General features: G+C 37.4%; 8 protein-coding genes across 21 annotated transcripts; 5 read left to right on the plus strand and 3 right to left on the minus strand.

The window, feature by feature from the left end:
- Nucleotides 1–136: 136 nt before the first annotated feature.
- Nucleotides 137–2,588, plus strand: LOC124339914 (protein takeout-like). Its single transcript, XM_046792915.1, has 7 exons — nucleotides 137–288; nucleotides 848–943; nucleotides 1,308–1,336; nucleotides 1,437–1,543; nucleotides 1,643–1,776; nucleotides 1,863–2,012; nucleotides 2,140–2,588. Exons 1-7 carry the CDS (start codon nucleotides 225–227, stop codon nucleotides 2,301–2,303), a joined length of 744 nt encoding a protein of 247 aa, XP_046648871.1. The 5' UTR covers nucleotides 137–224; the 3' UTR covers nucleotides 2,304–2,588.
- LOC124339791 (phosphatidylinositol 4-phosphate 5-kinase type-1 alpha-like) lies at nucleotides 2,435–10,824 on the minus strand. 10 transcript variants are annotated; one of them, XM_046792905.1, is made up of 16 exons: nucleotides 10,365–10,822; nucleotides 10,022–10,171; nucleotides 9,710–9,958; nucleotides 9,492–9,644; nucleotides 9,258–9,422; nucleotides 8,765–9,186; nucleotides 8,562–8,694; nucleotides 8,379–8,466; nucleotides 7,843–7,905; nucleotides 6,939–7,052; nucleotides 6,346–6,684; nucleotides 5,563–5,809; nucleotides 5,375–5,470; nucleotides 4,846–5,015; nucleotides 4,663–4,772; nucleotides 2,435–4,180 (listed from the first exon to the last, which is right to left on the minus strand). In XM_046792905.1, the coding sequence occupies exons 1-16, from the start codon at nucleotides 10,674–10,676 to the stop codon at nucleotides 4,169–4,171; spliced, it is 2,823 nt and encodes a 940-aa protein (XP_046648861.1). In that variant the 5' UTR covers nucleotides 10,677–10,822; the 3' UTR covers nucleotides 2,435–4,168. The 10 variants fall into 10 exon arrangements, with proteins under 10 accessions (XP_046648861.1, XP_046648859.1, XP_046648864.1 ...); XM_046792903.1 differs by having other exon boundaries at nucleotides 2,435–4,772; XM_046792908.1 differs by lacking the exon at nucleotides 5,375–5,470 and having other exon boundaries at nucleotides 2,435–4,772.
- Nucleotides 10,825–10,974: 150 nt separating this feature from the next.
- Nucleotides 10,975–12,388, plus strand: LOC124339897 (ciliary rootlet coiled-coil protein 2-like). Its single transcript, XM_046792914.1, has 5 exons — nucleotides 10,975–11,117; nucleotides 11,201–11,277; nucleotides 11,471–11,677; nucleotides 11,757–11,930; nucleotides 11,991–12,388. Exons 1-5 carry the CDS (start codon nucleotides 11,042–11,044, stop codon nucleotides 12,216–12,218), a joined length of 762 nt encoding a protein of 253 aa, XP_046648870.1. The 5' UTR covers nucleotides 10,975–11,041; the 3' UTR covers nucleotides 12,219–12,388.
- A 520-nt stretch (nucleotides 12,389–12,908) lies between these two features.
- Nucleotides 12,909–17,340, plus strand: LOC124310889 (cullin-1-like). Of its 2 annotated transcripts, none has more exons than XM_046775019.1 (15): nucleotides 12,909–13,012; nucleotides 13,418–13,568; nucleotides 13,627–13,813; nucleotides 13,891–14,000; nucleotides 14,062–14,170; nucleotides 14,240–14,339; nucleotides 14,408–14,685; nucleotides 14,761–14,940; nucleotides 15,003–15,257; nucleotides 15,317–15,586; nucleotides 15,675–15,866; nucleotides 15,932–16,039; nucleotides 16,099–16,199; nucleotides 16,311–16,530; nucleotides 16,601–17,340. In XM_046775019.1, exons 2-15 carry the CDS (start codon nucleotides 13,426–13,428, stop codon nucleotides 16,679–16,681), a joined length of 2,334 nt encoding a protein of 777 aa, XP_046630975.1. In that variant the 5' UTR covers nucleotides 12,909–13,012; nucleotides 13,418–13,425; the 3' UTR covers nucleotides 16,682–17,340. The 2 variants fall into 2 exon arrangements, with proteins under 2 accessions (XP_046630975.1, XP_046630985.1); XM_046775029.1 differs by lacking the exon at nucleotides 12,909–13,012 and adding an exon at nucleotides 13,287–13,304.
- Nucleotides 17,341–17,565: 225 nt separating this feature from the next.
- Nucleotides 17,566–19,886, plus strand: LOC124310901 (transcription termination factor, mitochondrial-like). Its single transcript, XM_046775042.1, has 7 exons — nucleotides 17,566–17,970; nucleotides 18,074–18,273; nucleotides 18,334–18,518; nucleotides 18,590–18,686; nucleotides 18,758–18,908; nucleotides 18,967–19,148; nucleotides 19,244–19,886. The coding sequence occupies exons 1-7, from the start codon at nucleotides 17,714–17,716 to the stop codon at nucleotides 19,429–19,431; spliced, it is 1,260 nt and encodes a 419-aa protein (XP_046630998.1). The 5' UTR covers nucleotides 17,566–17,713; the 3' UTR covers nucleotides 19,432–19,886.
- On the minus strand, nucleotides 19,446–21,259 carry LOC124310911 (MKRN2 opposite strand protein-like). Of its 2 annotated transcripts, none has more exons than XR_006909732.1 (5): nucleotides 21,109–21,259; nucleotides 20,401–21,030; nucleotides 20,185–20,259; nucleotides 19,812–20,030; nucleotides 19,446–19,725 (listed from the first exon to the last, which is right to left on the minus strand). XR_006909732.1 is itself a non-coding variant. In XM_046775069.1 (5 exons), exons 2-5 carry the CDS (start codon nucleotides 20,561–20,563, stop codon nucleotides 19,515–19,517), a joined length of 642 nt encoding a protein of 213 aa, XP_046631025.1. In that variant the 5' UTR covers nucleotides 20,564–21,030; nucleotides 21,109–21,252; the 3' UTR covers nucleotides 19,446–19,514. The 2 variants fall into 2 exon arrangements, 1 of the variants encoding a protein (XP_046631025.1); XM_046775069.1 differs by having other exon boundaries at nucleotides 20,427–21,030; nucleotides 21,109–21,252.
- Nucleotides 20,803–23,339, plus strand: LOC124310923 (tetraspanin-31-like). Of its 3 annotated transcripts, none has more exons than XR_006909733.1 (7): nucleotides 20,803–20,926; nucleotides 21,397–21,525; nucleotides 21,583–21,750; nucleotides 21,822–21,902; nucleotides 21,964–22,185; nucleotides 22,603–22,795; nucleotides 23,009–23,339. XR_006909733.1 is itself a non-coding variant. In XM_046775089.1 (6 exons), the coding sequence occupies exons 2-6, from the start codon at nucleotides 21,466–21,468 to the stop codon at nucleotides 23,072–23,074; spliced, it is 597 nt and encodes a 198-aa protein (XP_046631045.1). In that variant the 5' UTR covers nucleotides 20,803–20,926; nucleotides 21,397–21,465; the 3' UTR covers nucleotides 23,075–23,339. The 3 variants fall into 3 exon arrangements, 1 of the variants encoding a protein (XP_046631045.1); XR_006909741.1 differs by having other exon boundaries at nucleotides 20,835–20,932; XM_046775089.1 differs by lacking the exon at nucleotides 22,603–22,795.
- On the minus strand, nucleotides 23,166–24,520 carry LOC124310905 (zinc finger protein 830-like). The gene is made up of 2 exons (XM_046775057.1): nucleotides 23,785–24,520; nucleotides 23,166–23,717 (listed from the first exon to the last, which is right to left on the minus strand). Exons 1-2 carry the CDS (start codon nucleotides 24,361–24,363, stop codon nucleotides 23,397–23,399), a joined length of 900 nt encoding a protein of 299 aa, XP_046631013.1. The 5' UTR covers nucleotides 24,364–24,520; the 3' UTR covers nucleotides 23,166–23,396.
- Nucleotides 24,521–24,928: the final 408 nt, after the last annotated feature.

Here is a 24,928-nt window from a genome sequence, read left to right on the forward strand (position 1 = left end):
GGAGGATTACATTTTTACCAGTTAAATTGAAAGGGATTTTGGTCAATTAAGGAACCGGTTATTTCCATCCTCCGCGGGGGGGAACTTTTCGAGAGGGAGGTGACCAAGAAAAAAGGGGGAGGGAAAAGAAATTGGTATATTTTGTCCTCTGGGTTGGTGAGTTAAAACATCAGTCTTGTGGACGTTGGCAACCGAGTAAGACAGAAAATTAAAAAGTGATCAACATGTGGACGTCGGCCGCTATTCTTTTCGCTACTCTTTTCGTATCAATCTCTGCCGGAAAATTCGGTAAGTTAAATTTTTCTAATCATTTGTATTTGGCCTTGCTATGTCACATTATCTGCATGGCAATTATAGTCTTAACTAAGCTAGAACACCTGTGATAGAGTAATTTGTTTGTTTATTTGTTTACCTTGTTACCTGACTTCCATAAAATTTGTGTTGAACAATTATCCCCGAATAATTTCAAAAGATAACAGAACATAAAAAAAACCACCAAGTGATAGAAGGTTTTGCATTAGGTACTAAACTCAAAGTATTTCCAGTCTATCGAAATATTAAAAATTGAAATTAATAATTAGTCATAATAATTTTTTTATGAGAGTCGAGAGTGAAAGAAAGTGAGTGGTAATTTACAGAATGAAGTTATATAACAGATTCGCGTAATAAAATAGTCCGACTTTCACAAAAAAACAAACAAGCAAAAAACGGAGCGAGTGTGTTTTTACGTTAAAAGGACAATGCAGACAGTTTTTAATTTACGCAATGCAATTACTTAAAATAAATTTTTTTTTCCTTTCTGTGGAATGATTATATTAATACATTTTTTTTTTTGTTTACTTTAAAGGTGATTCTCTAAAACAGTGCGATTCCAATAACCGGAATGCGCTCAACACTTGCCTTTTTAAGATCGTCGAAGACTTGAGACCTTTTATGCCCACAGGTAAAACTTATTTTTGTAAAGTAAATTTCCAGCCAATTTTCGTCAGCCTTTCACTGAGAGTGGGGTGATTTTTAACAACGAAATTGCATATACTGTTTCTCCTCTGTGCTTTCCCAGTGGGGAAAGGGAGTAAGAAAAGTTTCGCATTTGGCATGGAGAATGAATATTGGGGATGAAAGTGAAAGTTGTTTTGTTAGCTGCCACGTACTATTGTAGTAGAAGTCAGCATTGTTGACTGGTTGTAATGAATCATCCGTTTTCCATTTCTAAACTTTTTCTCTTCATTTTCTCACTAGCGTCTTCACTTTTTCCTTACTTATACTAATAGCTATTTTCTTTTTTTTTTTATTCTGACGATATGTAGGCATTCCTGAAATTAATGTTCCCGTTCTGGTAAGTCCGCAAAAATTGTTATAATAGTCGCTCTTATTCTCAACGTTCATTTATTCATTCTCGATTTATGAAATGAATAAATTTTTTTTCTGAAAATCAGGACCCAATGTTTATCCAAAGCGTCAACTTAGTGCAAGGCGAATTCAGGTCAACTTTCTCCCAGATCCAGGTCCGTGGATTGTCCAAGTTCACCACCATCAGTGTGACGTAGGTGGCTTGAAGTGAAAACCGCTTCATACCGGTGTTCATTTCTCTAGATACAAATGTAAACTACGTGTCATCCATTCTAATATCGATGTTTTATAGGGCCGATCCAGATACCATGGTCATGAAACTTCGACTTTCGATCCCTGAGCTCCGCATCACAGGTCAATACAAAATATCGGGTCGGATCTTTGTTCTAGCTGTCGAAGGAACTGGAACTTTTTGGAATATTCTGAGTATGAAACATTCCCCCCCCCCCCCCCTGGCATTATTATTGCTTATACAGAAGATAAAAATCTAATTCACTGAAATGTTTGTTCAGATAACGTCACCGTCGATGCAACGAGCAACTTGGTGTTGAAAGGAAACGCACCTAACCAAAACCTCCAGGTGGCAAACAACGTACTTGACTTGAATGTTAGCAAAATGCGCATGAGGTTGAATAACCTTTTCAATGGTGATCCCATTCTAGGTAATAATCGTATTTTATTATTTCGTATGTAGGTGCAGTTAATTGCGCAATGTTAAATCGGCTCAGCCCATTGAAACTCTATTGGTCTAATATTAACGTTTGATCTTGTTGAATGGCCGAAATTTAGGTGAGACGGTCAACAACTTTTTGAATGAAAATTCGCAAGAGGTTTTCGCCGAAGTCAAACCAGAAATGGCTAAACAAGTCGGCGAACTTGTCATCAAGGTTATGAACGACGCTCTTGGTGCCCTCCCAGCCGACAAATTTGTCTCGACCAGAACGCGATCATGAGAAGTGCTCGTCAGCACTCACATCTTACATTTTTCCCATAAAACTCCGTCCGTGACAAGAGATTCTTGATCGACCTCAATTCGGAGGATTTTATATACAAGTTTCAATTTCAGACAATATTTTTTTTCTTCTTTTTAAAAAATAGAAGTATTTCTTTTTGCTCGTGTTTTCGATGTTCTGGTTCATTTTATCGCGTCGCACAAAAAGTTGTGAAATGTCCTTCTTTTGATAAATAAAAATCGTCCCCGGAATATGCTTTAAACAAATACAACGTCAAAGAAAATATCTACATAGAACGATTTAATTAGCAGTGTTAAGTAATTACCCGCATTAACCTTCTATTCCACTTTCTTCGCTATCTAAACTGATTTGTTTTTTCTATAACAATATGGAGTTTCCCTTCAGGTGGCAATCATTTCAGAACAACGTATATAACGTATATTTCTTCCTAGTAAAATTACAGACGAATGTTTGTTTTTTTCAAGTTTTTTATTGTAATGTTTCCTTCAACTTCAATCCACTTCTCTTATCTACTCATGGTTTGACGGTTAATATATATGTAGAACAACAGAGGGGAAAGTACGGATAAAACATTTAGTGATAGGCTCCATCTAAGCACAAAAAGAAGAAACCATGAAACATTGCCAGCGCTGTAACACAGGTTCGGAAGGAGAAAAGAAAAAAAAAAAAATAGTCAACACAGAAAGGACAGAAAGAGAGAGAGAGTGAAGGAAAGAAATATACAACACTCAGAATGGTAGGTTATGAAAAATACTGCGGGGAAAAACGAAGAAAGAAGGGAAAATCTGAATAAGATGGAAGTCTTTCCTAAACATAGCTGGGAGATAATTGTGATAATGTTTAACAGTAAGAGAGAAAAGGACACAGAGGGAGGTTTGGAAGAGAAAGTGTATAACTACATAGTACGCACCGTCATGACCGACACGCTGAGATTTTAGACAAATTGAAAAGCTCTGCTTGAAGCATTTCATTTACAGTAAAAGGATATTTAGGTATCGGGAGCTAGATAAGGTGTATCAATCAATGTACAGGAAAGCAGATCCAACACTCTCTGGCGGTTATTGCTTTGTTAAAACGGGATTTCAGAGAAGATATATCCACTGACATCACACGTAGAAGAAAAAAAAAAAGACCAAAAAAAAAGGGGGGCAAACGCAGAATCTATCAAAACCCATGATTTGATAGGTCAAGACGGAAAAGACAAAGGAATAAAGAATGAAAAGATGAAAAAAAAAAAAAGACTCCCGATATGGAATCGTAATAAGCCCACAGGCAACCAGTCCACCGAATGAATGAAAAATTCACAATTATTTAACCAGAGAACGAGAGATAGTAGGATACGACGACTTTGTTTTCCCCCTTCAAAGTAGAAACCAAATGTGTGGCCATTCAGAACATCGACGATCGTCATATCAGCCCAAAAAAATTAATAATAAGGAACCAAAACCAGTGAGAGAATCACAACTATCTTTCATAGGTGGAAATAACAACTCTGGATATACAAACCACTGATCACATGTGATAGGGGCAGTGTTCACGTTGAATTTCCACAAAGAACCGCGTCGAGTGGATCTCACTTTCTTCTTCATCTCCTTTTTTCTTTGTAACATAAAAAACAGAGAGAAACACACACAAAAGACAGGGGGAAGGAGAAAACCCACCGAAAAATAAGACGTAGTGATAACAGTGACAGCAAATAGTACGTAAAGAGACGAAGCAAATAGAAGGCAAACATACACAAAGACCACCATTTATCAAATGCTTTTTTTTTTCGTAAATTCTCTTCATCAGCACACGCCATCCATTTCCCGGCGTCAAGAGTCGTCGACAAAAGTCTCAGCTGTCTAGAGGTGCGTCTGTAAACGGTTCAATGTACAAAGTCCGAAATCAACACTCAACGTTTTTTTAGTAGCAACATTGAGAACTGCGGGGGACAACCATTCTCTAGAGTGGAAGGATCTTTTCTTAGCGACTTGACGCGAGGGGCAAGAAGATATCCATCGATATGCAAATAACTAACGAAGGGAGGGTCGAGGAAATTGTTTTCTCTCGTCCGAATGCCATAAACTATTAGAGGAACAGTAGCAGTAGCAAGCAAAAAGGAGGCTTGTGATATATATGAGGTTGCAGGCCAAGATTGAAAATTAGGCTTTAAAAATTTTAAAAGAAAAAGGGTTTTGTGGTCCAGGAAGACGTATTGAAATTCGCAAGGACGATCCGTTTGATCGGAACGTGTAGTCTCTCTTTAAGGTTCGTTGTTTTTTTTAGCTCGTTCTGATGCTGGTCCGTTTTTATTTTGCCGGCGGAAAAGCGTTCACGGAATGCGAGCGGAACTCACCATTTCATGATCCTGATGAAACTCCGAGGATGTTTCTTCGCGGACGACTCTCGCGCGGGAGCGGACAGAGCTGCTAGACGCTTGGTTCATTTTCGGCGATCCTGAAAACCCTTCAAAAGCAATGACGACACAACCATACATACGGGTTCCGATGCTAAACCAATAAAAATCGATTTTCATTACCTAGTTCACCCGAGGAAGACGATTCAGTGAACGAAGGCGTTCCTTCGGTCCATGTCGGAGTTGGTGTGTGGCCTCCGGAAATGACACCGCTGGCCATTCGTAGTATTTCCGCGCTTCCCAGCGATGACGCTTTGCTATTCGACCGTACCTCCAGCTGGACTTCCGACATGCTGCTTGTGTAACCAGACGCGCCGAGCACAGGCATTGAAGTGGAAAAATCGCCAATACAAAAATTAGATTAGAGACAACACGCAAGGAGTCAGCGAGCACAACTTGAAAGCCTTTGGTTCACTTTCTGAGCTATTATTAGACATCGTTAGTAAAATTATGACCAGTACCTCAATACTTTGCCAGTTCGTGCACACAATCCACCAAAACCCTCAAGACGAATCCCCAAAAAATTTTCCACGTATATGCACAACATATCGATTCGTGTTAATAACATGCAAATGCCAAGGGATTCCGGAGTACTGTTAGCCTTTTCCTCAATGAGAAGAGAAAATCGGAACTTGGCGCTTCGATTTCTAACCTGAAGACATGATGACTTGTCAAACAAACAAGCTCTTGGGTATGACTGATAATCGAAGTTTCGATTTCTTTTCCGGAACGTTCACCTTGCGGATTCCTAACCAAAGATGTCTTCGGTGTCTTTTAAATTGATCGCCCTCTACTTTTGAGGAATATAAAAACAAAACCATTTCAAGATGGAGATCTCACCTGATGGCTTCGGCGTGGGAATTCCAAGTTCTAGTGACAGTTGTCTCGGTGCTCCTCTTCGCTGGAGCACTAACAGATTTGCTGCCGGTTCGTCCCTGAACGATGGATGGCTGATCTCGGGATCTTTCCACCGGCCCGGAACGAAGAACTTCCTCAAAGGCGGGAGGGGGAGTCGATGACGAAGAAGAAGATGAAGGGAGGCTTCGAGATTCTCCATCTTCGTTGCTGGCTCGTGGTCGAAAAGACACTGGTTGAGACAGAATTATGGCACGTTAGAGATGTTAAGTAGCGACTCACGACGAGGTCAACATTTGGAAAACCGCAAACTACATGCAAATATAGCAGAACAGCAAACTACGTGCCGCTGCATCGTATGGGCATACCAACAAGTTTCAAGGTTAGGCACGACAAACCGAACAAAAACAAAACCAAATGGAAAACACAATTTCACGGCAAACGCGGCAGTCAAACAAAAAATTCAGGGTATCAACGATTAATTCTGGAAACGCGGTGGGAAATCAACGATACAATACACGCGGGTTGGCACGACCCACGTCTAGTAAAACGAAAAGAAAACTGGGGGGGGGGAGTGAGATGGGATTGGATAAAACGCCGAAACGAACTGAGCGACACTAACATTTACCGAACAAAATAACGTCATGCTCAACTCGCAAAAAATGGATCAAACCAAAGAAGAAGAAGAAAAAATAAAACTTCCATCGAAGCGTGATGGTGTATAAATACAGGAGCCGATGCTTTTGTTTTGTTTTGTTTTTTTGTCACCTTTAGTCGGACCAGCCGACACCCCTCCTTGAGACGTTGGCACGGCAATGTTAACTCGCTTAGGCGAGCGCGGAGGAACAGGTGGAGGTGGACCCCTGGAGCCTGCTCCGGCCCCCGAACCCGACCTCAAGTTGCTTGGCACACGATCTTTAAGGACAGCTGGCAAATTGACGGGCGTACTGGAACTTCCGCCAGCGCCAACGCCACCCCCGACACTATTCCCGGCAGCGCTGGAACCACCGGATCCGCCCACTGAATTGTTGAACGTAACTGCAGGTGCTGGTCCTGACAATGAATTCGCTCCTGTCGGATGTGGCAAAGCTGAACCAGTATCCGACGCTGGGCGATTCGAAAGCAGACAACAATAACAGCAAACTTTCTCTGAAGTTTTTTTTTTTTTTTTTTTAACTATAACTCTGAAAGCGCCTACGCTGTTCACTAAGGCTGGAGAGAGAAAGCACTCGGGACAAAGTGAAATCCACGGCAAATTTGCGTGGGCATCAGTAAAGTACAACACAGCCATATTTGGAATAGAGGCAGATTTCGCTAAGTTTGGATTGTGTGGGCTGGTTTGCAATGACGATGTAGGTTACCTGATTCCTGGCTGATGGCGAGCTGGTCGTAATTCGCCGGAGCTGCACTATCCGTGACGGAGGTTGCTCGTGTCCGAGCTGTCAGTTTCTTCTTAGAAGGTGAGTGTTTCAAAGCTGAGATCGCAGACAGACAAAAACAAAAAAATGAGGAAAATTCAAATGCATCAGTCGTTCGAAAATATTCAATCGTCGCTATGATGACTCAGAAGTAAGAGAGAGAGAGAGAGAAAAAAAGGTCACTGAAACCAACCGAAATCAGAGTTCAACAAGGAAAATATAAAGATAATAATAAAGAAAAATAAAATTGTTGCGGAAACGATTTTTAGACTCTATGTTCAAAGTACGTAAATTCGACTTTAGAAATCAAAAGTCTACTAATAATAAGCAGGATATCGTAATATCAAAAACTACTGAAGGGACTAAGAAATCGAGTTCGACTAAAAACTTAGGAATCGCTTAGGAATTGAAATCAAGACCTTTCGCCTCGGATACAATACGAAAAAAAAAATAATAATAAAATCCGAGACTAGAAAATGAAAGGAGGGAGGAAAAAATCAAGAAACGAATGCTCGTCGATAACGTAACGTAAAAAATTATCAGTAACTGACACATCGAAGTGAAAAAAAAAAATGGAATGTTGTCGAAATCGGCATATTCATAACACGAACGCGATCGAGAACAAAGTGCAAGAAGTTGAATGTTCGGGTTCCATCGAACGGCAAACGAAACGAAAAAGAAAAAAATTACATGCGAAGTGCACTGTGCGACGAATCTGGGAACACTAACCATGAACGCCAAACGAAAACGAAAATATTCTTTTATAGATTTGGAAAAAAAAAATAAGTGCGGAATAGATGAGTAGAAAACTTCATAACGCTGGAATTTTTCTGAACGGAGCATTTACCTAAGTAGCTGGATACCAAGTTGCGGAATTTACGATGTTTGCCTTTAAATTCTGGCAAATCCACTGCGAGCCGATTTTTGTAAATTGATTCGGTATTTTTTCGAGCAATAAGTTAGAGGGGCAGAAAACGAGAAAAGAGTATGAAAGACATAAAGTTGAGAAAGGCCGTGAAAACGTAAGAGCAGACGGAATGCCACACATTTAGGCAAGGAGGAGGATAACGATACAGTTCCAAAACCCATCACGGAAACTTGAATAGGACCGAGAAAATCAAAGAGACAGGAGGACAAATCGAGAACGACACAGAGAAATCCCGATCGACAGAAATATTTTCATAAAAGGAATAAGCTGCTTCGTTTTTACGTTTGCTAATTAAAATTGTCTCTCAAAGACAACTGGAAACCCCATCTTTCATTTGGAGTTAATATCGTTACATTAGAATAAAAGATAGGTAAAGAATTCCAAACATCACATTCGAGGTATGAAATCTTTGGATGAGGTTCTGTTACTGACATTTAATAGCAATTTCGACTTACGCGAGGGCACCTTTCTGAAGACCTGTTTGGCCATGAAGTTTTGAAAACGCTGCGAATAAAAGCCAGGACGGTGAACTGAAACTGTGTCCTATGAAAATGGAAGACCAAATAAAGTTTGAAATAAAAAAAATGTTTTGTTCAGAAGAAAACTTTACAATGAAAAAATCAAAAGTCAGAACATACCCCGTCATGAATCATAGCCTTGAGTGTATGTTCAAGCTTTTTCTTCAGTCGATAGCTCTGCAAAATATCGATAATACCTAGAAATACGAGAAGCCTTTCACCTTTGGCGTTACGAGCTGGGATGCCTCCGGGTCTGTTTTATTTTAAAATAGAATGTTAAATAAACTACTGATAAATTATATAATGAGCTCTGAAATATTTACGGAACATCATCTTCCTCATCAATGGGTTCACTTTCTGCCTGGATACTTTCTAAAGCAGTGGAATGAGCCACCAATTTTTGACGATTGATGGAACGGCTGCGAACTAGAGGTGGTGGATGAGCCGTCGCTCCAGAGGATGTCCCAGCCACAGCTCCATTCTCTTCTCCACTGTCTTCCTCGCCAATTGAATTGTTGCGACGGCGCTCGGCTTCTTCTTTAGCCGCCAGATCCAGATTGTGAATTGCAACCAAAAGACTGTAGTCCATAATTTTAAAGCTTTCCAGAACACGACAGTCTCGTTGAATGGTCTTAATCAGTGCGGTGTATGTATCTGCTTCTAACATAATTCCGTCGGGATGCAATTCCAGAAAATCCAAATCCTTATAAGTTGGAACTGTTTTACTTCTTTCCGATTTCGAGGCCTGCAAAAGGGAGAAAAGTGTCATTATAAAAAATAGATTTAAAACTATTTATCAAAGGTCAAAATTCGTACTTTTCTCTTGTAGGTAGAACCCTTGAGATCGTATTTTTCATGTAGTTTAATGGAAGACGGTAGTAAATTGTTCATTACTACCATCCGCACGTTTTTCGAGTTACATATGTAGCAATATAAACCGAAAAATTTTGGCAGTAGCGTCCGAGGATTCTGATTGAGGTTCTAGAAAAATAAAATAATAAGAGATAAAAGATTTTGCACTGATATATATAATGAAGATGTATATATTACCATGTAGTAACCAAGTAGAAGTTTCATAAGAAATTCTCCTTCTTTATGTTGTACAGTTTTTATGATAAACTCATCGTCGGCGGACAGATAGAAAATAGATCCACTAGCTCCCGGATTAGTCAATTCTCTTAACGGCTCGTTACAGAGCGATAACTGTAAAAAAATCACAATAAGTATCAGGGCAATTAATAATAACCAATTGCATCATTTTAACTCACCAGAAAGTCATCGGGCTGAATACCGAAGAGATCACGAAAATATCGGAAGGCGATGGGAGCGAATGACTTGAAACGAAAATCTGAGTAATGATGTGCTGGAGTCAGTTGTGATCCTTGGGAATAAAAGTTTGTTGTTTCAATGGTCATGAAATCTTGCATCAAGAGATCTCTTTCAGGTTTCGATGCCAGGCCTCCAACTGCATGACTGATACCCAATTGGATGGAGCCCATAATTTGTGAAGTGTGTATCTAATTAATTAATAAGTAGCATGTAGTTATATTATTGTAGGCAATACAATTGTGGTCACTTACTTTTTTGTAGGTGACTTCACCACCCTCTCCTACTCTCCGATGGCCAAGTTTCTTTTCTCGATCTGTTTTTAATGTACCAGCAGATCTAGCTCTTGGAGATAGGGGAGTTTTAGGACCATCCCCTGCTGCGAGGCTAGGATCTTGGGCCATCTAAGTATTTTAATGAATAAAATATGTTATTTTAAAGATTCCATGTATACATGAAGGGACAGTTAGTATCTATGTCAGACCAAGGACATTGCAACACCCTGACTGTGTGTTCATTAATACTGGTATTGCACAATTACCCAGATCCAAAAATTTGCAGATCTCAACAATTTGAAGGTATAAATATGTAACATACCTCAAGAGGAGGTGGTCTCTTATCCTTATTACTAATGCCTGCAGCAACATCTTCAGAACCGAGTTCATCATCCTCAGGAACACAATCGTTTGGATCAGATGATTGATTAGGCTTGTTCACAGGAGTTGAACTGCTGGCAGATTCCTTGATATGATTGTTCTCCATGAGAGAAGAGCCTTCTTGCTGTATTGATGTATCATGTTCTGAAGGTGTGTGTTTATTTTCTTTTCTTTCACCAATCTCCAAGATTGAATGTGGGCCTGACATGGACGAAACGGCACCCAGTTGTACGACGGATGAACTTGTGCTCATTCCACTAAGAATGGGTTTGAGGATTTAAAGACTATAAAGTTAAGTTACATGGAATACTTGTGAATTTCTCTTAAACAAGTTCACTGTGGTCTTCAATAACCGAATAGAAGTCTTCGACTCAACGCCTCACACACAAACTAGGACAAATTAATGTACAAGTCGGATCAGCTGCTTTTCTACGAGAGGTTGCCGAGGCAACGTTCGTTGTTATTTAGCCTAAATATGTTTTCTGCTCTCATTTTATATCAGATATTAGAAATTCTCTGCATCTTTCTTTTTAGTTAGTTTGTACTTCCAGATAATTTTGAGTTTTTTTTATCTCCAATCCCTCGTAATTTATAAAGAAGTAAGAAATTTACGTGAAAATGCCATTATTACGAAACAAACCACTTGCAGACTGTGCTGATTTCGAAGCGAGCATCCGACACTACCAAAACCTTAGTACGCTTGTTAAATGTTAACTAATATAAATTAATTATGATCTCAGTGGTTTCTGTGTGATATTAAATGTTTTCTTTATCCAGATCAACAGATAGAACAAAAAACGAGTGCAGTTTTCGACTTAGTGAACAAACTAAATAATTCAAAAAATTCCGAAAGCGTATGTAAATTTTGTTATCGAGTATTTGATTGAATCTCTTGATCAATTACACAATTTAAAGTTTTTTTTATTTTTGTCGCATAGTATTTTTAAGAATAAAATGTGAATCCCTTATTAGATTTTTTGCATATTTACATGAGAATTTAATATTTCGATAATTTTTTTTTCTTTTGTACGATTGTAATGATGCCAGTTCACAGAAAAATCCCAAACAGATGCATCGTATCAACTACATGAACGTAATAAGAACACATCACAGGACGCATCAGTCTCATTGGCGCGATCCGAGCCTCGGGAAAAATCTGCAGTAAACAAACATCAAATCATAGTAGATTTAACTCAACGTTTGCGCGACATTCAAAATGAACTGGAATCAGCAAGGGTTCAACAAAGAAAAGCGGTTCGTTTATTAATTATTTGTTAGTATATTTGTTTGTTTTTTTTGTGTGTGTAATTTTGTGACAACGGTCTATCTACAGGAAGAAGAACGAGATCAACAGAAACAAGAATTGAGTCAACTCAGGGAAAATTCAAAAAAGATGAAAAGTGCAATTCAATCTAAGCAATTGCTTCATGAAGCTCACAAGAAAGAAATGGCCGCTGTATTGGAGAAGCTGAAATCTGAAGAGCAATCGCGGAAATCTTTCCAAAAGGTACCGTGTAATAGGCTTGTTAAAGAAAAAGTAATAAATTATAACTATTCCGTCTATTAGGAAATCGAGAGAATCTCGAAACAGCTGAGCGTTGTTACATCGGATAAGGAGAAACTGGCGGAAAAGTTAGAACATTCCAAGACGGACCTGCTGCTATTAAAACAACATAAATTAGATGACCACCCTAGCAATAAAGTCCCTATAATGCTTAAATGTATTAGAAAACAGTCACTTTTAATCGAAAACTTACTGAAACAGATTGCGTGTTTGGAGCAACTAAAGAACTGATGCAGCGATCGATAGCGATGGTCCACATTCCTAAATATAACTTTGTTTTGTCCTAAAACTTTAATCCGTGTCAATTTTATTAGGCCGAAGTACATATCTCTTATCTGCCGGGTTAGAAAGATGACTACATCCTATCCCAATATCGTTATTATTTCTTTCATTTTTCGTTTTTTTTTTTTTACTGTAAGATTTGCTCAGCCAGCAAGGGAGCTTTAGGTTGGAATGTTCGAAAACAGAAGAAACAAGGATGAAAATACTGCGAAAATCGGCGAAAATAACCGAAATGTTAGGCCTACATTTCACAACGCAGACAATAAATTCAAAGGAATACTTCTATCGAAAAATTTATTTGGGGATTCCCCTGTGGAAGAGTTATTGGACTTTCTCGACGCCAAACTAGGAAAAATATGTCAATCCGGCTTGATTTTCAATTCACCTTTTTATAAAAATGTGCACTACCCGCATACGGCATTACTATACGTATTAGCCTAAGTAGATAAGAAACCGTTACCCTTCAACACGAATGTTGCTTCACCGCAAATCCGCAATGATCAGGACGTAGTTAAGCAAAAGTCGGAAATGATTTCGATATATAGATTATAGAATTTAGATTGCCTGCTTTACTCCGTTTTTTCTATGGCGAATGGCGATTTGTTTTTCTTTTCTCCTTTGTGATATTTGCAAAGTGACAACGCTGTATGTAGTAATTGAGGAAGAGCTGAAAAAACGATCGTCAAGTCAAGTTGTGAACAATCAGCGTAGGATCACTTGCAGCTAATTATTTTCAATTTAACGTAAGTTATAACATATCGATAATATTAAATAAACAATAGCAAATGCAGGGAGTTATGATTTATGTTGATGTACGAAGTAGTGACCAGTTGTATAACTGAAGTTCCATGGTGAAAGCCTGATGCTTTGCCATGAGTTTCTAAGGGAATTTCTGCTGCTAGAAACTTGAACGACTGTTTTTTTTTATCTTTAAAAAATCGTCAACTGTTTGAATTCAAATTCTTTGTCAAATTTTTAAATTATACTTATTAATTTCTGGAATAAAATTCTGAGAAAGTCAAGTTATATTCATATGTAAACATTACTTAAAATGATACCAGTTGTTAGTTTCTCCTAAATACAATTTGTTGCATTTAAGAAATGGGTAGAGTTTCAGTTAATAAATTACATTGTACTCCTTTCTGTAGGTGCAATCATGTCCAGTCAACGTGGCCAAAGTAGTCATGGGTCTAAAGCACCTATTGATCTGGATCAAATTTGGTCGGACCTCTTACAAGGCATTGAAAAAGTTTATAACAAACAGGCGATGTCTAAAAAGCAATATATGGACCTTTACACGTAATATTACTTTTTTCACTTTTAAATCAGTCGTCTAATGTAGGTTCTAATCCTCCAGGCATGTATATGATTATTGTACCAACGTAAATAATCAGGGGGGTAGAGGAAATTCAGTTTCTATCCCATCTGCAGCTACCAGTAAAGCCAAAAAGAGTCAGGCTTCTGGTGGAGCTCAATTTGTGGGCCATGAGCTGTATAAGAGATTAAAAGACTACCTCAAGTCTCACTTAATCAATGTTCTTAAGGTAAGATCCCAATGAAAATCTTCTAAACTGAAATGGGTGAATATTTCTTTAATAATATGTTTTTATGCTTTTGGTAGAATGGAGTTGACTACATGGATGAGCCTGTTCTCAAGTTTTATACACAGCAATGGGAGGAGTATCAGTTTAGTTCAAAGGTTTTAAATGGAGTTTGTGCCTATTTGAACCGGTAAACACATCTAGTGAAGTTTAAGCATAACTATTTCTTATGCCAATTTTTATTGCAATAGACACTGGGTGAAGCGAGAATGTGAAGAAGGACAGAAAGGAATTTACGAAATTTATCAGTTGGCACTTGTGACATGGAGAGAGAATTTGTTTCGTCATCTTCACAAACAGGTATAACACGAAAAGCACAATTTTCTTTCTTTACAGAATAATAAAATCACCTAACTTGTGAATTTAAAGGTTACGAATGCTGTGCTGAAACTAATTGAACGAGAACGAAACGGTGAACCTATTAATACCCGTTTAGTTAGTGGTGTGATGAACTGCTACGTTGAACTTGGTATTGTGATAGCTTTAATTCCTTGAACGAGAATTTCGGAACTTTAATTAAAATCAACATTTCATTAGGTTTGAACGAAGAGGATCAGACGGCAAAGGGGCAGAATTTATCTGTGTATAAAGATTCATTCGAGAATTCATTCTTAGAGGATACAGAGCGCTTCTATACCCGGGAAAGCGCTGAATTTCTACGGCACAACCCAGTGACTGAGTACATGAAACGTGCCGAACAGCGGTTAGCTGAGGAGCAAAAACGAGTGCAGACTTATTTGCATGAAGCCACCCTTGACAAGCTGAGCAAAACTTGTGAAAAAGTCCTTATAGAAAAACATTTAGAGATCTTTCAGGTATATTGCGATCTTTCATTTTAATTTATTTTGTCTTCTATGTTGAATTCCTAATTATTCCTTCTCTTTAAAAAGGCGGAATTTCAACACCTCCTTGCAGACGACAAGCATGATGATCTCGGAAGAATGTACCAGTTGGTCTCACGCATATCAGATGGATTAACAGAATTGCGAACACTTCTTGAAGATCACATAACCCAGCAAGGTTTGTCTGCCATCGAACGCGAAGGAGAAGCCGCCCACAATGATCCTAAGGTACGGTGTACATTTTTAGACACATAAAGAATTGTAATAAATTTTACGAATGTTTTCTTAAGGTTTATGTTACTACCATTCTGGATGTCCACCGCAAATATAACGCCCTCGTTATGTCGGCGTTCCATAATGATGCCGGATTTGTGGCTGCATTGGACAAAGCTTGCGGAAAGTTCATCAATAGCAATGCCGTGACAAAGGCCGCCAACTCCTCGTCGAAATCGCCAGAACTACTGGCCAAATACTGTGATCTTTTGCTGAAAAAGAGCGCGAAAAATCCCGAAGAGGCCGAGTTAGAGGATACGCTAAATCAAGTGGTCGGTTTTTACATTTTCTGTTATTTACTTTTTTAAACTGAATCTAATTCTGTACACAGATGGTGGTCTTCAAGTATATTGAAGACAAAGACGTATTCCAAAGGTTCTACTCCAAAATGCTGGCTAAGCGTTTGGTGCAGCATATGTCGGCTTCAGACGACGCTGAAGCATCAATGATCTCCAAGTTAAAGCAAGCCTGTGGCTTCGAGTATACTTCGAAGCTTCAGCGTATGTTTCAAGACATTGGAGTCAGTAAAGATCTCAACGAACAATTTAAGCGACATCTGGCCAACTCTGCTGAACCACTCGACATCGATTTCAGTATTCAGGTTTGTTTGGTGTCAAAAATAGATTTGAGAATCCCTTAATCGTTACATTTATATTTGTCTAAATATAATTCCATCGCATGTGCAACAGGTCCTGTCATCTGGTTCTTGGCCGTTTCAGCAATCAGTCAATTTTTCTCTTCCATCCGAACTCGAGCGCTCCGTCCAACGTTTTACTACTTTTTACAGCAGCCAGCACAGTGGGCGCAAACTGCACTGGCTCTATCAAATGTCTAAAGGCGAATTAGTCACCAACTGTTTCAAAAATAGATACACACTTCAGGTTTTTGATAATTTGGTTGAGATTACTGTTATTAACAAAATTTTTAACATCTTTTATTCTTGTAGGCATCAACTTTACAAATGGCTGTACTTTTGCAATACAATGTTTCAACATCTTGGACAGCCAATCAGTTAAGTGATGCAACTGGAATCAAAATGGATTTACTACTGCAGGTAACTTCTACTGAACAAATATTAGAGAATTTTTTTTAATTCACAGACTTTTTCAACAGGTGGCGCAGATTCTCTTAAAATCGAAGCTCTTGTCGTCCGAAGATGACGAAAATGATTTGCAACAAACTTCTCAGCTCTCTCTCTTTGTTGGATACAAAAAGTAATTAACAATTCTGTTCCGATGTGTTTATCAACGAGAAAGCGTTGTATTTTCTCAATGTCTCGCAAAGTTGTGACTAACACTTTTTTGTTTTTACTGTTCTCTCCCTAGCAAAAAGTTGCGTGTTAACATCAACATTCCAATGAAGGCTGAATTGAAACAAGAGCAAGAAGCCACGCAAAGGCATTTAGAAGAGGATCGAAAGCTACTGATCCAAGCGGCAATTGTACGCATCATGAAGATGCGCAAAGTACTTAAACATCAACAGTTACTGGCTGAGGTCCTTAATCAGCTATCGTCTCGTTTCAAGCCAAGAGTGCACATAATTAAGGTAATATTTTTGTGTACGCTGTCGGTCATTTTTCATTTCTATTAACTTGTGTTTTTATTGTATTATACAGAAATGTATTGACATTCTGATCGAAAAGGAATATTTGGAGAGAACCGAAGGACAGAAGGATACTTATTCCTATCTCGCATGACTTCTCAGTCCTGTGAGCTTTTCCTTAACTTTTGCCATTTTTTGCGTGTTACTTATACACTAGAAAAATGGAAGTAGAGGAGAGAGACAGAGTTTTCACGGTTGTTGCCGCTGGTCAACAGCGATTTTTGTACAAAGGATAAGAACCGTGACCAATTCTAGGAACAAAAGACGCTCACAGAGTTGATCATATGACTCTTGTTTAGCATACCCATTTCTGTCTTGACTCCCCATCTTATATTTACTTCTTTTTCTCGTTTTCTGTTCTACTGCACTTTAAAATTCGGCATTTTTTTTTTCTCTCAGCTGCTCATCTTGTCCATCTGGCTAAAAACTCTCTTTGTATATATATATACTCCGATCTGAGCGATAGAAAGAGAAGAGACCCTATGGGAAGCGGAATTGTTGCCTTTGCTGATGGGGTCTCCTGTCAAAAGGCTGTGCTGTACTAAATGATTGAAACCTTGTGAAGCTGCCGCAACACTTTTCTTTCTTTCTTCCGCAATGAATGATAAGTGTGTTTCGAGTCCAGAGGTACATACTTTTATCGCTCTCCGGAGGTTATCATTTTTTCGATTGTTAGTGGGTGCGAATGGGTCTATGTGTGAAGTCCTGCTAATTATCACAAATAAAAATGAAGTTATTTCATACTGGAATTTCCGAGCAAACGAATGCCATTACCTTTAGTCCTTTACGGTTTTTTAAAATGTTACACATAACATCGATGCATAATTTACAATTCAATAAGCTTTTGCCTAAAAATCAGAGTGTTTAAATTCATTAGCTATCACTACTCATAAGTCATTACCTAGCTAAAGTAGTAAAAGCTAAAACATAAGTCAAAAATAAAAACCAACTTGAAATAAAAGTAGCGGCAACACTCTAGCAGACAACTTTAGTTTCGTAAACATCTCGGATTTCATAGTTCGGACTTTTTGATTGCGATTGTGACTGACATTTTTCTAGCTTCTAGGTGAAGTTAGAAACATTAATGCAATAGAAATTTAAACAAGGAAATATTGAGACAAGGAAGATGATATTGAGATCTCAACTATCGAGGATTTTTATTCGTTTCGGAAATGGGGCTAGAATGCAAAGCGTTAAAGCAAGTAATTTTCAGTTTCCATTACTTCGAGCCAAACTAGAAACGAATTTTTTAAAGAAATTAATTACCCGCCGAATCTTCACATCATGTCAATTATTAGAAATAAAGACAATCCAATCTCCCAATTTTGGTAAAGCTGTGGATGAGACTTATTTTGACTTCAAAGAATTGGAATGGAATGGAAGGTAAAATATGTGGGTTTATTTATTTTTTTAAGTTCATGTATGTGCAAATGATATTCATTGCAGATCAAGATTTGTATAAATAACTAGGTATTTTTTGTATCAGTTACCAGCAACGGGTTCAACATTTCATGGCATTAATGTGTGAAATATTTAAGCTTTCTGAGCAAGAGGCAGAGCATATTGTAGAGTTCTATCCATTTTTGTGGAAAGAATTTTTTCACAAAACATTTGCATATTTAAAATCTAAAGGGTTGGAAAAGGAAACATTTATGCAATACCCATGGCTTATATCCATATCTCCTGGTAAGTGTTAAAATCAAGAATAAAACAACACATTTTTTTTTTTACTTTTTTTATATGCAGAGGAAATAAATTCAAAGATAGACATCATCTCAAAGACCTTCAATGACTTACAAAATGTCAATGCTTGTGCATGCTTGTTGAAGTTTCCAAATGTAAAAATTGAGAAACTTGTGTCTAATTGGAAAATGGAAGCTATGGAGTGTGAACAGCCATCAAAATTTCATTTCTTGGCACATGCTTTGAAGGTTGAGTAATTCAAAATTTTATTCACAATTATATTCTATCAACATATATATGTAATATATATGTCCTTTAGGTTCCAATTGGGGAAATCATGAATCAACTAGAAACTAAAAGCTTCCTTATGAGTATGTCTTACTTGAGAATTCAGGAAGGAGTAAATATTTGTCTGGGTGGGTTACAAAGAAAGACAATCAATTTCCAAAGACTTTATAATGAGGTCAATTTCAAACTAAATTTTTAGAAGCTGGAGTGGAGAAAGAAGATCTTTTAAATGATTTGTGGGTACTGCGAAACCGCCCTGTTAAATTACGAAACCGTATCGAGACTCTACAGCAATCCAAGATACCCGTAAAACCGTGGGTTCTTAGAGCGCGCATCGAGTCTTTTAAAACGTAAAGCATGCTAAATAATTTTTGATAAAAATATATATTGAAAACAAAATTATTGTAGTCATATTCAGGAATATTGGAAAGAGAGGAAGGAAATTGAGCTTGATCACAACTTATCTTCATACTTGGTCACCCGACTTAAGTGTGACCCTTCGGTTGTTGCAAGAATGATGAAAGTTTTCCCTAACTTACAGAGAGCTACAATAAGAAAGGTTAAACCTAATATAGACTTTCTTTTGATAGGTAAGAAAATAGATTTCGATTAAAAGCAAAAACCACGAAAAAAAAATAAGTAAAAATGTTGATGTTAAATAGTTATTTTTTTCTTCATTTCACAGATAAATGTGTAGATCCAAGCCTCATTATTATGACCCCGCGACTGCTGTGTATAAAACTTGATACTTTGAAAGACCGCTTGGAGCAGTTAGAAAAAAATAACATCCAATATTCTTCACTATGGATGATTGTTAGATGTCAGCGTCACTTCGATGATTATATAAAAAGATGGGAACCAAAGCGAAATTAAAAAGAATATTGATTAAAAAAAAAATCAGAATTCGTTTATTCAATATACATCAAATATCGTGGCAGTAGACATCAACTGGTTATTTAAGGCTCTTCAAAATGGTTGCCTTGGAGAAAGAAACCGTTTTGCGATACATTTCTAACGATAGAAAGTAAGCGGATGGTTCTGTTAATAGCTGGGGAGATGATCTCTTGTGTTAATTGAATTTTTGTCAACTTGGAATTGGAATTGTTATTGGCCGCATTTAACACGGATATCACGTAGTCGAAACAATTGTTGTTAACTTCATCATATCTAGGTGGACATAAATGGCGAATTGATAAATGAAATGTTTGTAAGAAATCCCTTTTTTACATGGCGTTGTATAAATAAAATATTACCTTTCTGCCGCCCAAGTATCCATGGTAATGGTATTTTCCAAAACTTTATCTAATTCCGAAAATGCGTAAGGTAATGTGGCAAGGCTGACAGAAAGAAAATTTGTCCAGTTCAAATAGGAACCAAAACTAGAGGAGCTTATTCCATTTTCATTGAATTCAAATATTTTGCTCTCTGAATTTGAAAGAGCAATATGCAGCACATCACCTCTTTTGAAATCTCTGCAATAAAATGTAAATAGTGATAATTTTGTAGCAGCAATGGAGTGTGTTATAAATTTAATTATGCCTTGCCTCAGAGGCTCAGAAATAAATATTTATCATTTGTAGTTGAGGCCTATAGGCCTACATGTAATTTTGAAGTCATTAAACAAACCTGGTGAAATTTCCAAATGTTGGCTTTATCAAAAGACTAAAATTTTTAGCTTCTGATGTTAGAGGACTTGGAAGTCTACATAAACACAGAAAACAATAAAATTTTTTGAATTATTAATAATTGGACTATTTTTACTAGCACTAATGAAAATACTTATTATTCTTTTACAAAATTCTTAGTATTATTCATTTAATATTAAAGTAAGTTTTAACTTACTTAAGGAAACAAAGAATTAACTTTACCGAAAAGGTGGTATGGGCAAATCTGTATTAGACAACTCATTTTCACATGCTGGACAATTGTTGGGTATGGTAAAGCAGAACACATTAATTTTACTGCAATGCTGAAAACACAGTAAAGAATCTGAAAGTGTTGACATCGCATGCAAAATATCACTTTCACGACGCCAAAGAATAACAAAATATGAGCACGTCGCAGGTCTTTTCACAAATTCACTCGTTTATTCCAAAATCGACCATACCGCCAACGCCAAGTACAAAAACATAAACATTAAAAATGGCGGATCACCAAATAGTTGACATATGATTTTGCTTCACATATTTGCCGATAGATGTCGCGGATTGTGTCAAGGAATAAATATCATGTAATCCAAGAACTGTCAACGTAAGCGAATGGCAACGTCTGGCGTACAGACGTCAGTAGAAAAGTCATCAGAACAGCTGCTTTCCAATACTTCCAACTTTCACAATCATTTCTAAAGTGACTCAAAGAGTTGAGCTAGGTAATTGTAAGTTTTTTGTTCATACACTGTATAAAAGAAATGGCAAAATAGATATAGTTGTATGTTCTTGTTATGTTGCTTTGAGTAAATCAGATTGGAATGTACTATAGAATAAGAAAAGCAAAATATTTATTGTAGTAAACAGAAGATTAATGTAACAACTAATAAACTAATAAGGTAACCCGAGAAGTCACCGCGACTTTGTGAGAAGACACACTTACTTTTATTAAGTTAAAAAGGTTTAAAAACATGTCACTGTTATTGATTTTTGTTGTAAAATTGTTATGGCTAATATTGTCCAATAAGGTGCAAGTGTGACTCGAGTTTGACTTATGAATCCCTTACTAATGATAAGAAAGTTGAGTAATCACTACAAAATTTAGCATTGTGTGCATATAGGATAGGATAGATAACAAAACTGATAAACCTGGTGTAAGTTCTTTAATCAATACCTTTGTTTCACCATTCAGGAAGTGAGTCAAGTGACTGCTAGTCGTGTGCAGAGTTAATTCAGAAATTTCCTCAACAATTTCATCAAAATGTGTGGTGGATTTAAGTTCTCCAAAAATGCACTTATTGCTCTTAATATCCTCTACATTGTAAGTTTTATTACATCATCATGTTATGTTCAAATGGTAAAACTTTTCTTTTTTTAGTTGGTTGGGTTTATCCTAATTGGAGTAGCTACCTATGGGAAAGCTGCCAATTTGGTAACTAGCTTACCTATTATTGGTGGGATAGTAGCATGTGGCATATTTCTCTTGGTAATTGCCATAATGGGTTTGATTGGAGCTGTAAAACATCATCAAGTGCTTCTTTTCTTCGTAAGTTTATAAATTTGTTAGTATTGGTGTCTTTTGGGTATGTATAATTTTATATTATTTATACTTTTCAGTATATGGTGGTCCTTTTCATCTTGTTTGTCATCCAATTTGCCATAGCCTGTGCTTGCCTTGCTGTGAATTCAGATACTCAGGTAAATTGTAAATATTTGTTTTCATTAACAACATATGTTAGCCTTTTTTCTCTCCCCACAGAACACTTTAGCTGTAGCAGGTTGGAATAGTGCTGACAATGCCACTAAAGCAGATGTTGAGAACAATTTTAAGTGTTGTGGATTCCACAATACCACTGATTCGGGTACCGGATGCGCGGAAAAATTCAGTGATCGTCCAACGTGTGAAAGTGCGCTTGAAAATATGATCAATTATGGTTTCCGTGTGTCAGGTGGAATCGGTCTTTTCTTCAGCTTCACTGAGGTATTTTGAATTATGAATTATAATATAACCTTTTCTTTTAGTTTATACATAAGTTACTACTACATGTTTACTAACACTTAACTCAGATCTCAACATTGCTTATGTGATATGTAAATAGCATTAAGTATTCAAACGTAATATTTTAAGGAGAAACATGCTTATTTTTCACAAACGAAGGCACCCAATGAAATTCCTTCCGAGATCGTAGTTATCATTACTTAATTGATATCGAATTGGAGGCATCATAGCTTAATTAAAATTGCATGACCTGTCGCAATACTTTGTACTCCCTATTTTATTTGGGGGCTGCACATTAAACTGTTGCCGAAGTCTTAACGTAAAATAATTTTCGGCCTTCGATAGGTGAAATTAAATCGTTTTTCTTGTGTGTCATTGTCTCCATGTTGCGTTCTACAGTTCGTTGGAGTGTGGTTGACCGTACGCTATCGCAATCAGAAAGACCCAAAGGGCCACCCCGGTGCTTTTCTCTAAATTCTTCCTACGAATCCATCTGCCGTTGATCCCCCGTTTGTTCTATTCCATTTTACCGTACCCTTTTTTCTCCTTCACACTTACCATCTTTGCATAACACTCATTCCTAGGACTCAAGGTACTGGTCTCCTCCATAACTAACATGTTCATCATTTTATGGCTTATGTGTTGTTTTGCTTTGAGCTTATTGGACACGGTTCTTTGAATTCATTTTTTTTTGTAGTTGCTTTACCGTAGCTAGGCCTAAATTTAGCGTTATTATTATTGCCTTTGTTTTCTTAAGTTTTATCTAAATTGTTAAACTAAGTAATTTTTGTTTTATTTTCTGCAGCTTGTGGGATTCTCAGTCGCATATCGCTTCAGACACATGGCTGCTGGAATGAACGAGGTGCAGTGATTTTCGAAGACATGATTGGAAACTGTGTCAAAGCGCTCCCTACACTAGAATTTTCATCAGCTCCCATTCCACAATTAATTTTTTTTTTTTAAATTTCGCCATGTGTGCTCATCGTCCTTTGGACTTCAGTTAGCAAAAGTTTTATGTTTTCCTTTTTTCTCGGAATGATGCAATGCTGAAGTGGTGCGGGATATGCGTAATATAATTGATGTGGCAATAGATGTTGTTCAGTTAACTGAAATACATTATAAATCTAACTATCAAATCGTGCTTTCCGGTATATTTAACATCAACATTTTGCAGGACGTATGTGGACAAATGATCATGTAGCCTTCGATCGCCAATCAAAGAATTTATCCATTTCAGCGTCGTCCTCGTCGCTTGAACTTGTCTCTTTCTCCTCTACCATCGATTCACGAATAGCTCGAACACGCTGGCCATACAATTCTTTCTTTTGTTCCAGCTCAAGAACTCTCCCCCACTTTATCATTTGCTCTTCAATTTCTTCCAGCTGTCTTTCAGCTGTAGATTCTTCCTGATCTTCCTCTTGGATGGCAACTGATGCTGTAACTTCATCACCAATTTCTTTCTGGAACTTGTTCCACTCTTCTTCTACAGGGTCTTTGAATTCAATTTGGCGAACCTATAAACAAATATAAAGATATTAGGTTAAATAAGTAGAAATAACATTGAAGTCTTTGGCATTGAACCTTGGCATCCATCTTAGGGTCATCAAAAAAGCCCTCAGGTATGGCATTAGAAGAAATAGCATCTCCTGGCTGTGAAGGGGATATTTCAGTTCCACTTGGTGTCTGAGAGGACACTTCAGGTGCATCGTCAGTTTCCATGTCCTCAATTAAGGTAGGTGTTTCAATTTTGACTACATTAGAATCATACTTGGGTTTTGTTGAGTTTTTTAGGATGCTTTTGATTGGCATTGGGGCAATGAAATTAGGAGGTTGGTTATCAAAAAAATCTTTCGGAACTCCTTTCTTGGATGGTGAAGCTGAGGAACCATTAGTAGTTATTGAGTCTGCTTTCCGTTTGACAGCAGGAATAATTTGAGGCTTGGTGAACTGTGCTTCAACTTTGGGATTTTTCAAAGAAAGTACTTTTTCTCGGTGTAGTCTTCCATTGACGTGGGCGGTCCAGACCAATTCATTTTTGACAACGCTATTACACACGATGCAAGTCAGCTGTCCAGCACTGTTGTACTTGGCAAGCGGTGAATCTATTTTCTTAGCAGATCCCATTAGCTTTAAGGACGATTTTGATGAACTCGATGCCATTTTAATGTTATGTAGAGCAACAACAAATTTTTAAAAATCCGCTTGTACAATTATTAATTTTTTCCAATTTTGCTCTTTCAAGTTTATCAAAACAACAGTTGTCGACAACTGCAGAAGCACCACCTGGTGAAGGAACTTGAGCCTATCGACCTGTCACCTGGTAACCAAAAGTTGCAAATAAATTTGAATACCATAATTTATTAATTTCACACTTAAGCGCAAACACGGCTATTGTTTTATTCTTCGATGTATGCCTAATCATTGTCTCCGTGTCTCTACCACATATGCAAAAAGAAAGAAACTCAAAGAAACTGACAATCCGAAAAATAAGATAGCCATTGGGTAGTGTTCATGCTTCGTGGTTTGACAAGGACACTTTTCTGAGAACGAAAATATGATCAAGAATGTTCCGCCAGCCAATCGCTTGAAAAATTGTTCACACTAAAAAAGATCTATTTGATATACTTTACGTGTTTGCTCTAGATTTCCCTGTTCCACTTTCCCCGACTCACTCTTTATTAGTCCACTCAACCTTTATTACCTCTGTCCCAAAAATCCCACTATT

The sequence above is a fragment of the Daphnia pulicaria genome, chromosome 1 (genome assembly GCF_021234035.1).
Source record: "Daphnia pulicaria isolate SC F1-1A chromosome 1, SC_F0-13Bv2, whole genome shotgun sequence".
NCBI classification, from domain to species: Eukaryota; Metazoa; Arthropoda; class Branchiopoda; order Diplostraca; family Daphniidae; genus Daphnia; species Daphnia pulicaria.

What these genes read in the sequence shown, in the direction of transcription:
- LOC124310889 (XM_046775019.1), top strand. Translation starts at nt 13,426, where the DNA reads ATGTCCAGTCAACGTGGCCAAAGTAGTCATGGGTCTAAAGCACCTATT. An exon ending in CCGCCCACAATGATCCTAAG is followed by an intron (nt 14,941 to 15,002) that starts GTACGGTGTACA and finishes TGTTTTCTTAAG; the next exon opens with GTTTATGTTACTACCATTCT. An exon ending in CTCTTTGTTGGATACAAAAA is followed by an intron (nt 16,200 to 16,310) that starts GTAATTAACAAT and finishes TTCTCTCCCTAG; the next exon opens with CAAAAAGTTGCGTGTTAACA.
- LOC124339897 (XM_046792914.1), top strand. Translation starts at nt 11,042, where the DNA reads ATGCCATTATTACGAAACAAACCACTTGCAGACTGTGCTGATTTCGAA. An exon ending in GGGTTCAACAAAGAAAAGCG is followed by an intron (nt 11,678 to 11,756) that starts GTTCGTTTATTA and finishes GTCTATCTACAG; the next exon opens with GAAGAAGAACGAGATCAACA. An exon ending in CGCGGAAATCTTTCCAAAAG is followed by an intron (nt 11,931 to 11,990) that starts GTACCGTGTAAT and finishes TCCGTCTATTAG; the next exon opens with GAAATCGAGAGAATCTCGAA.
- LOC124310905 (XM_046775057.1), bottom strand. Translation starts at nt 24,363, where the DNA reads ATGGCATCGAGTTCATCAAAATCGTCCTTAAAGCTAATGGGATCTGCT. An exon ending in ACCCTAAGATGGATGCCAAG is followed by an intron (nt 23,718 to 23,784) that starts GTTCAATGCCAA and finishes ATTTGTTTATAG; the next exon opens with GTTCGCCAAATTGAATTCAA.
- LOC124310923 (XM_046775089.1), top strand. Translation starts at nt 21,466, where the DNA reads ATGTGTGGTGGATTTAAGTTCTCCAAAAATGCACTTATTGCTCTTAAT. An exon ending in ATCAAGTGCTTCTTTTCTTC is followed by an intron (nt 21,751 to 21,821) that starts GTAAGTTTATAA and finishes TATACTTTTCAG; the next exon opens with TATATGGTGGTCCTTTTCAT. An exon ending in TTTTCTTCAGCTTCACTGAG is followed by an intron (nt 22,186 to 23,008) that starts GTATTTTGAATT and finishes TATTTTCTGCAG; the next exon opens with CTTGTGGGATTCTCAGTCGC.
- LOC124339791 (XM_046792903.1), bottom strand. Translation starts at nt 10,676, where the DNA reads ATGAGCACAAGTTCATCCGTCGTACAACTGGGTGCCGTTTCGTCCATG. An exon ending in CTTCAGAAAGGTGCCCTCGC is followed by an intron (nt 7,906 to 8,378) that starts GTAAGTCGAAAT and finishes ATCGGCTCGCAG; the next exon opens with TGGATTTGCCAGAATTTAAA. An exon ending in TCCCACGCCGAAGCCATCAG is followed by an intron (nt 5,471 to 5,562) that starts GTGAGATCTCCA and finishes ATCTTTGGTTAG; the next exon opens with GAATCCGCAAGGTGAACGTT.
- LOC124310901 (XM_046775042.1), top strand. Translation starts at nt 17,714, where the DNA reads ATGATATTGAGATCTCAACTATCGAGGATTTTTATTCGTTTCGGAAAT. An exon ending in GAATTGGAATGGAATGGAAG is followed by an intron (nt 17,971 to 18,073) that starts GTAAAATATGTG and finishes TTTTTGTATCAG; the next exon opens with TTACCAGCAACGGGTTCAAC. An exon ending in TATAGACTTTCTTTTGATAG is followed by an intron (nt 19,149 to 19,243) that starts GTAAGAAAATAG and finishes TTCATTTCACAG; the next exon opens with ATAAATGTGTAGATCCAAGC.
- LOC124310911 (XM_046775069.1), bottom strand. Translation starts at nt 20,563, where the DNA reads ATGTCAACACTTTCAGATTCTTTACTGTGTTTTCAGCATTGCAGTAAA. An exon ending in TTGCCCATACCACCTTTTCG is followed by an intron (nt 20,260 to 20,426) that starts GTAAAGTTAATT and finishes GTGTTTATGTAG; the next exon opens with ACTTCCAAGTCCTCTAACAT. An exon ending in ACATTTGGAAATTTCACCAG is followed by an intron (nt 20,031 to 20,184) that starts GTTTGTTTAATG and finishes ATTTTATTGCAG; the next exon opens with AGATTTCAAAAGAGGTGATG.
- LOC124339914 (XM_046792915.1), top strand. Translation starts at nt 225, where the DNA reads ATGTGGACGTCGGCCGCTATTCTTTTCGCTACTCTTTTCGTATCAATC. An exon ending in GAGACCTTTTATGCCCACAG is followed by an intron (nt 944 to 1,307) that starts GTAAAACTTATT and finishes GACGATATGTAG; the next exon opens with GCATTCCTGAAATTAATGTT. An exon ending in TTCACCACCATCAGTGTGAC is followed by an intron (nt 1,544 to 1,642) that starts GTAGGTGGCTTG and finishes GATGTTTTATAG; the next exon opens with GGCCGATCCAGATACCATGG.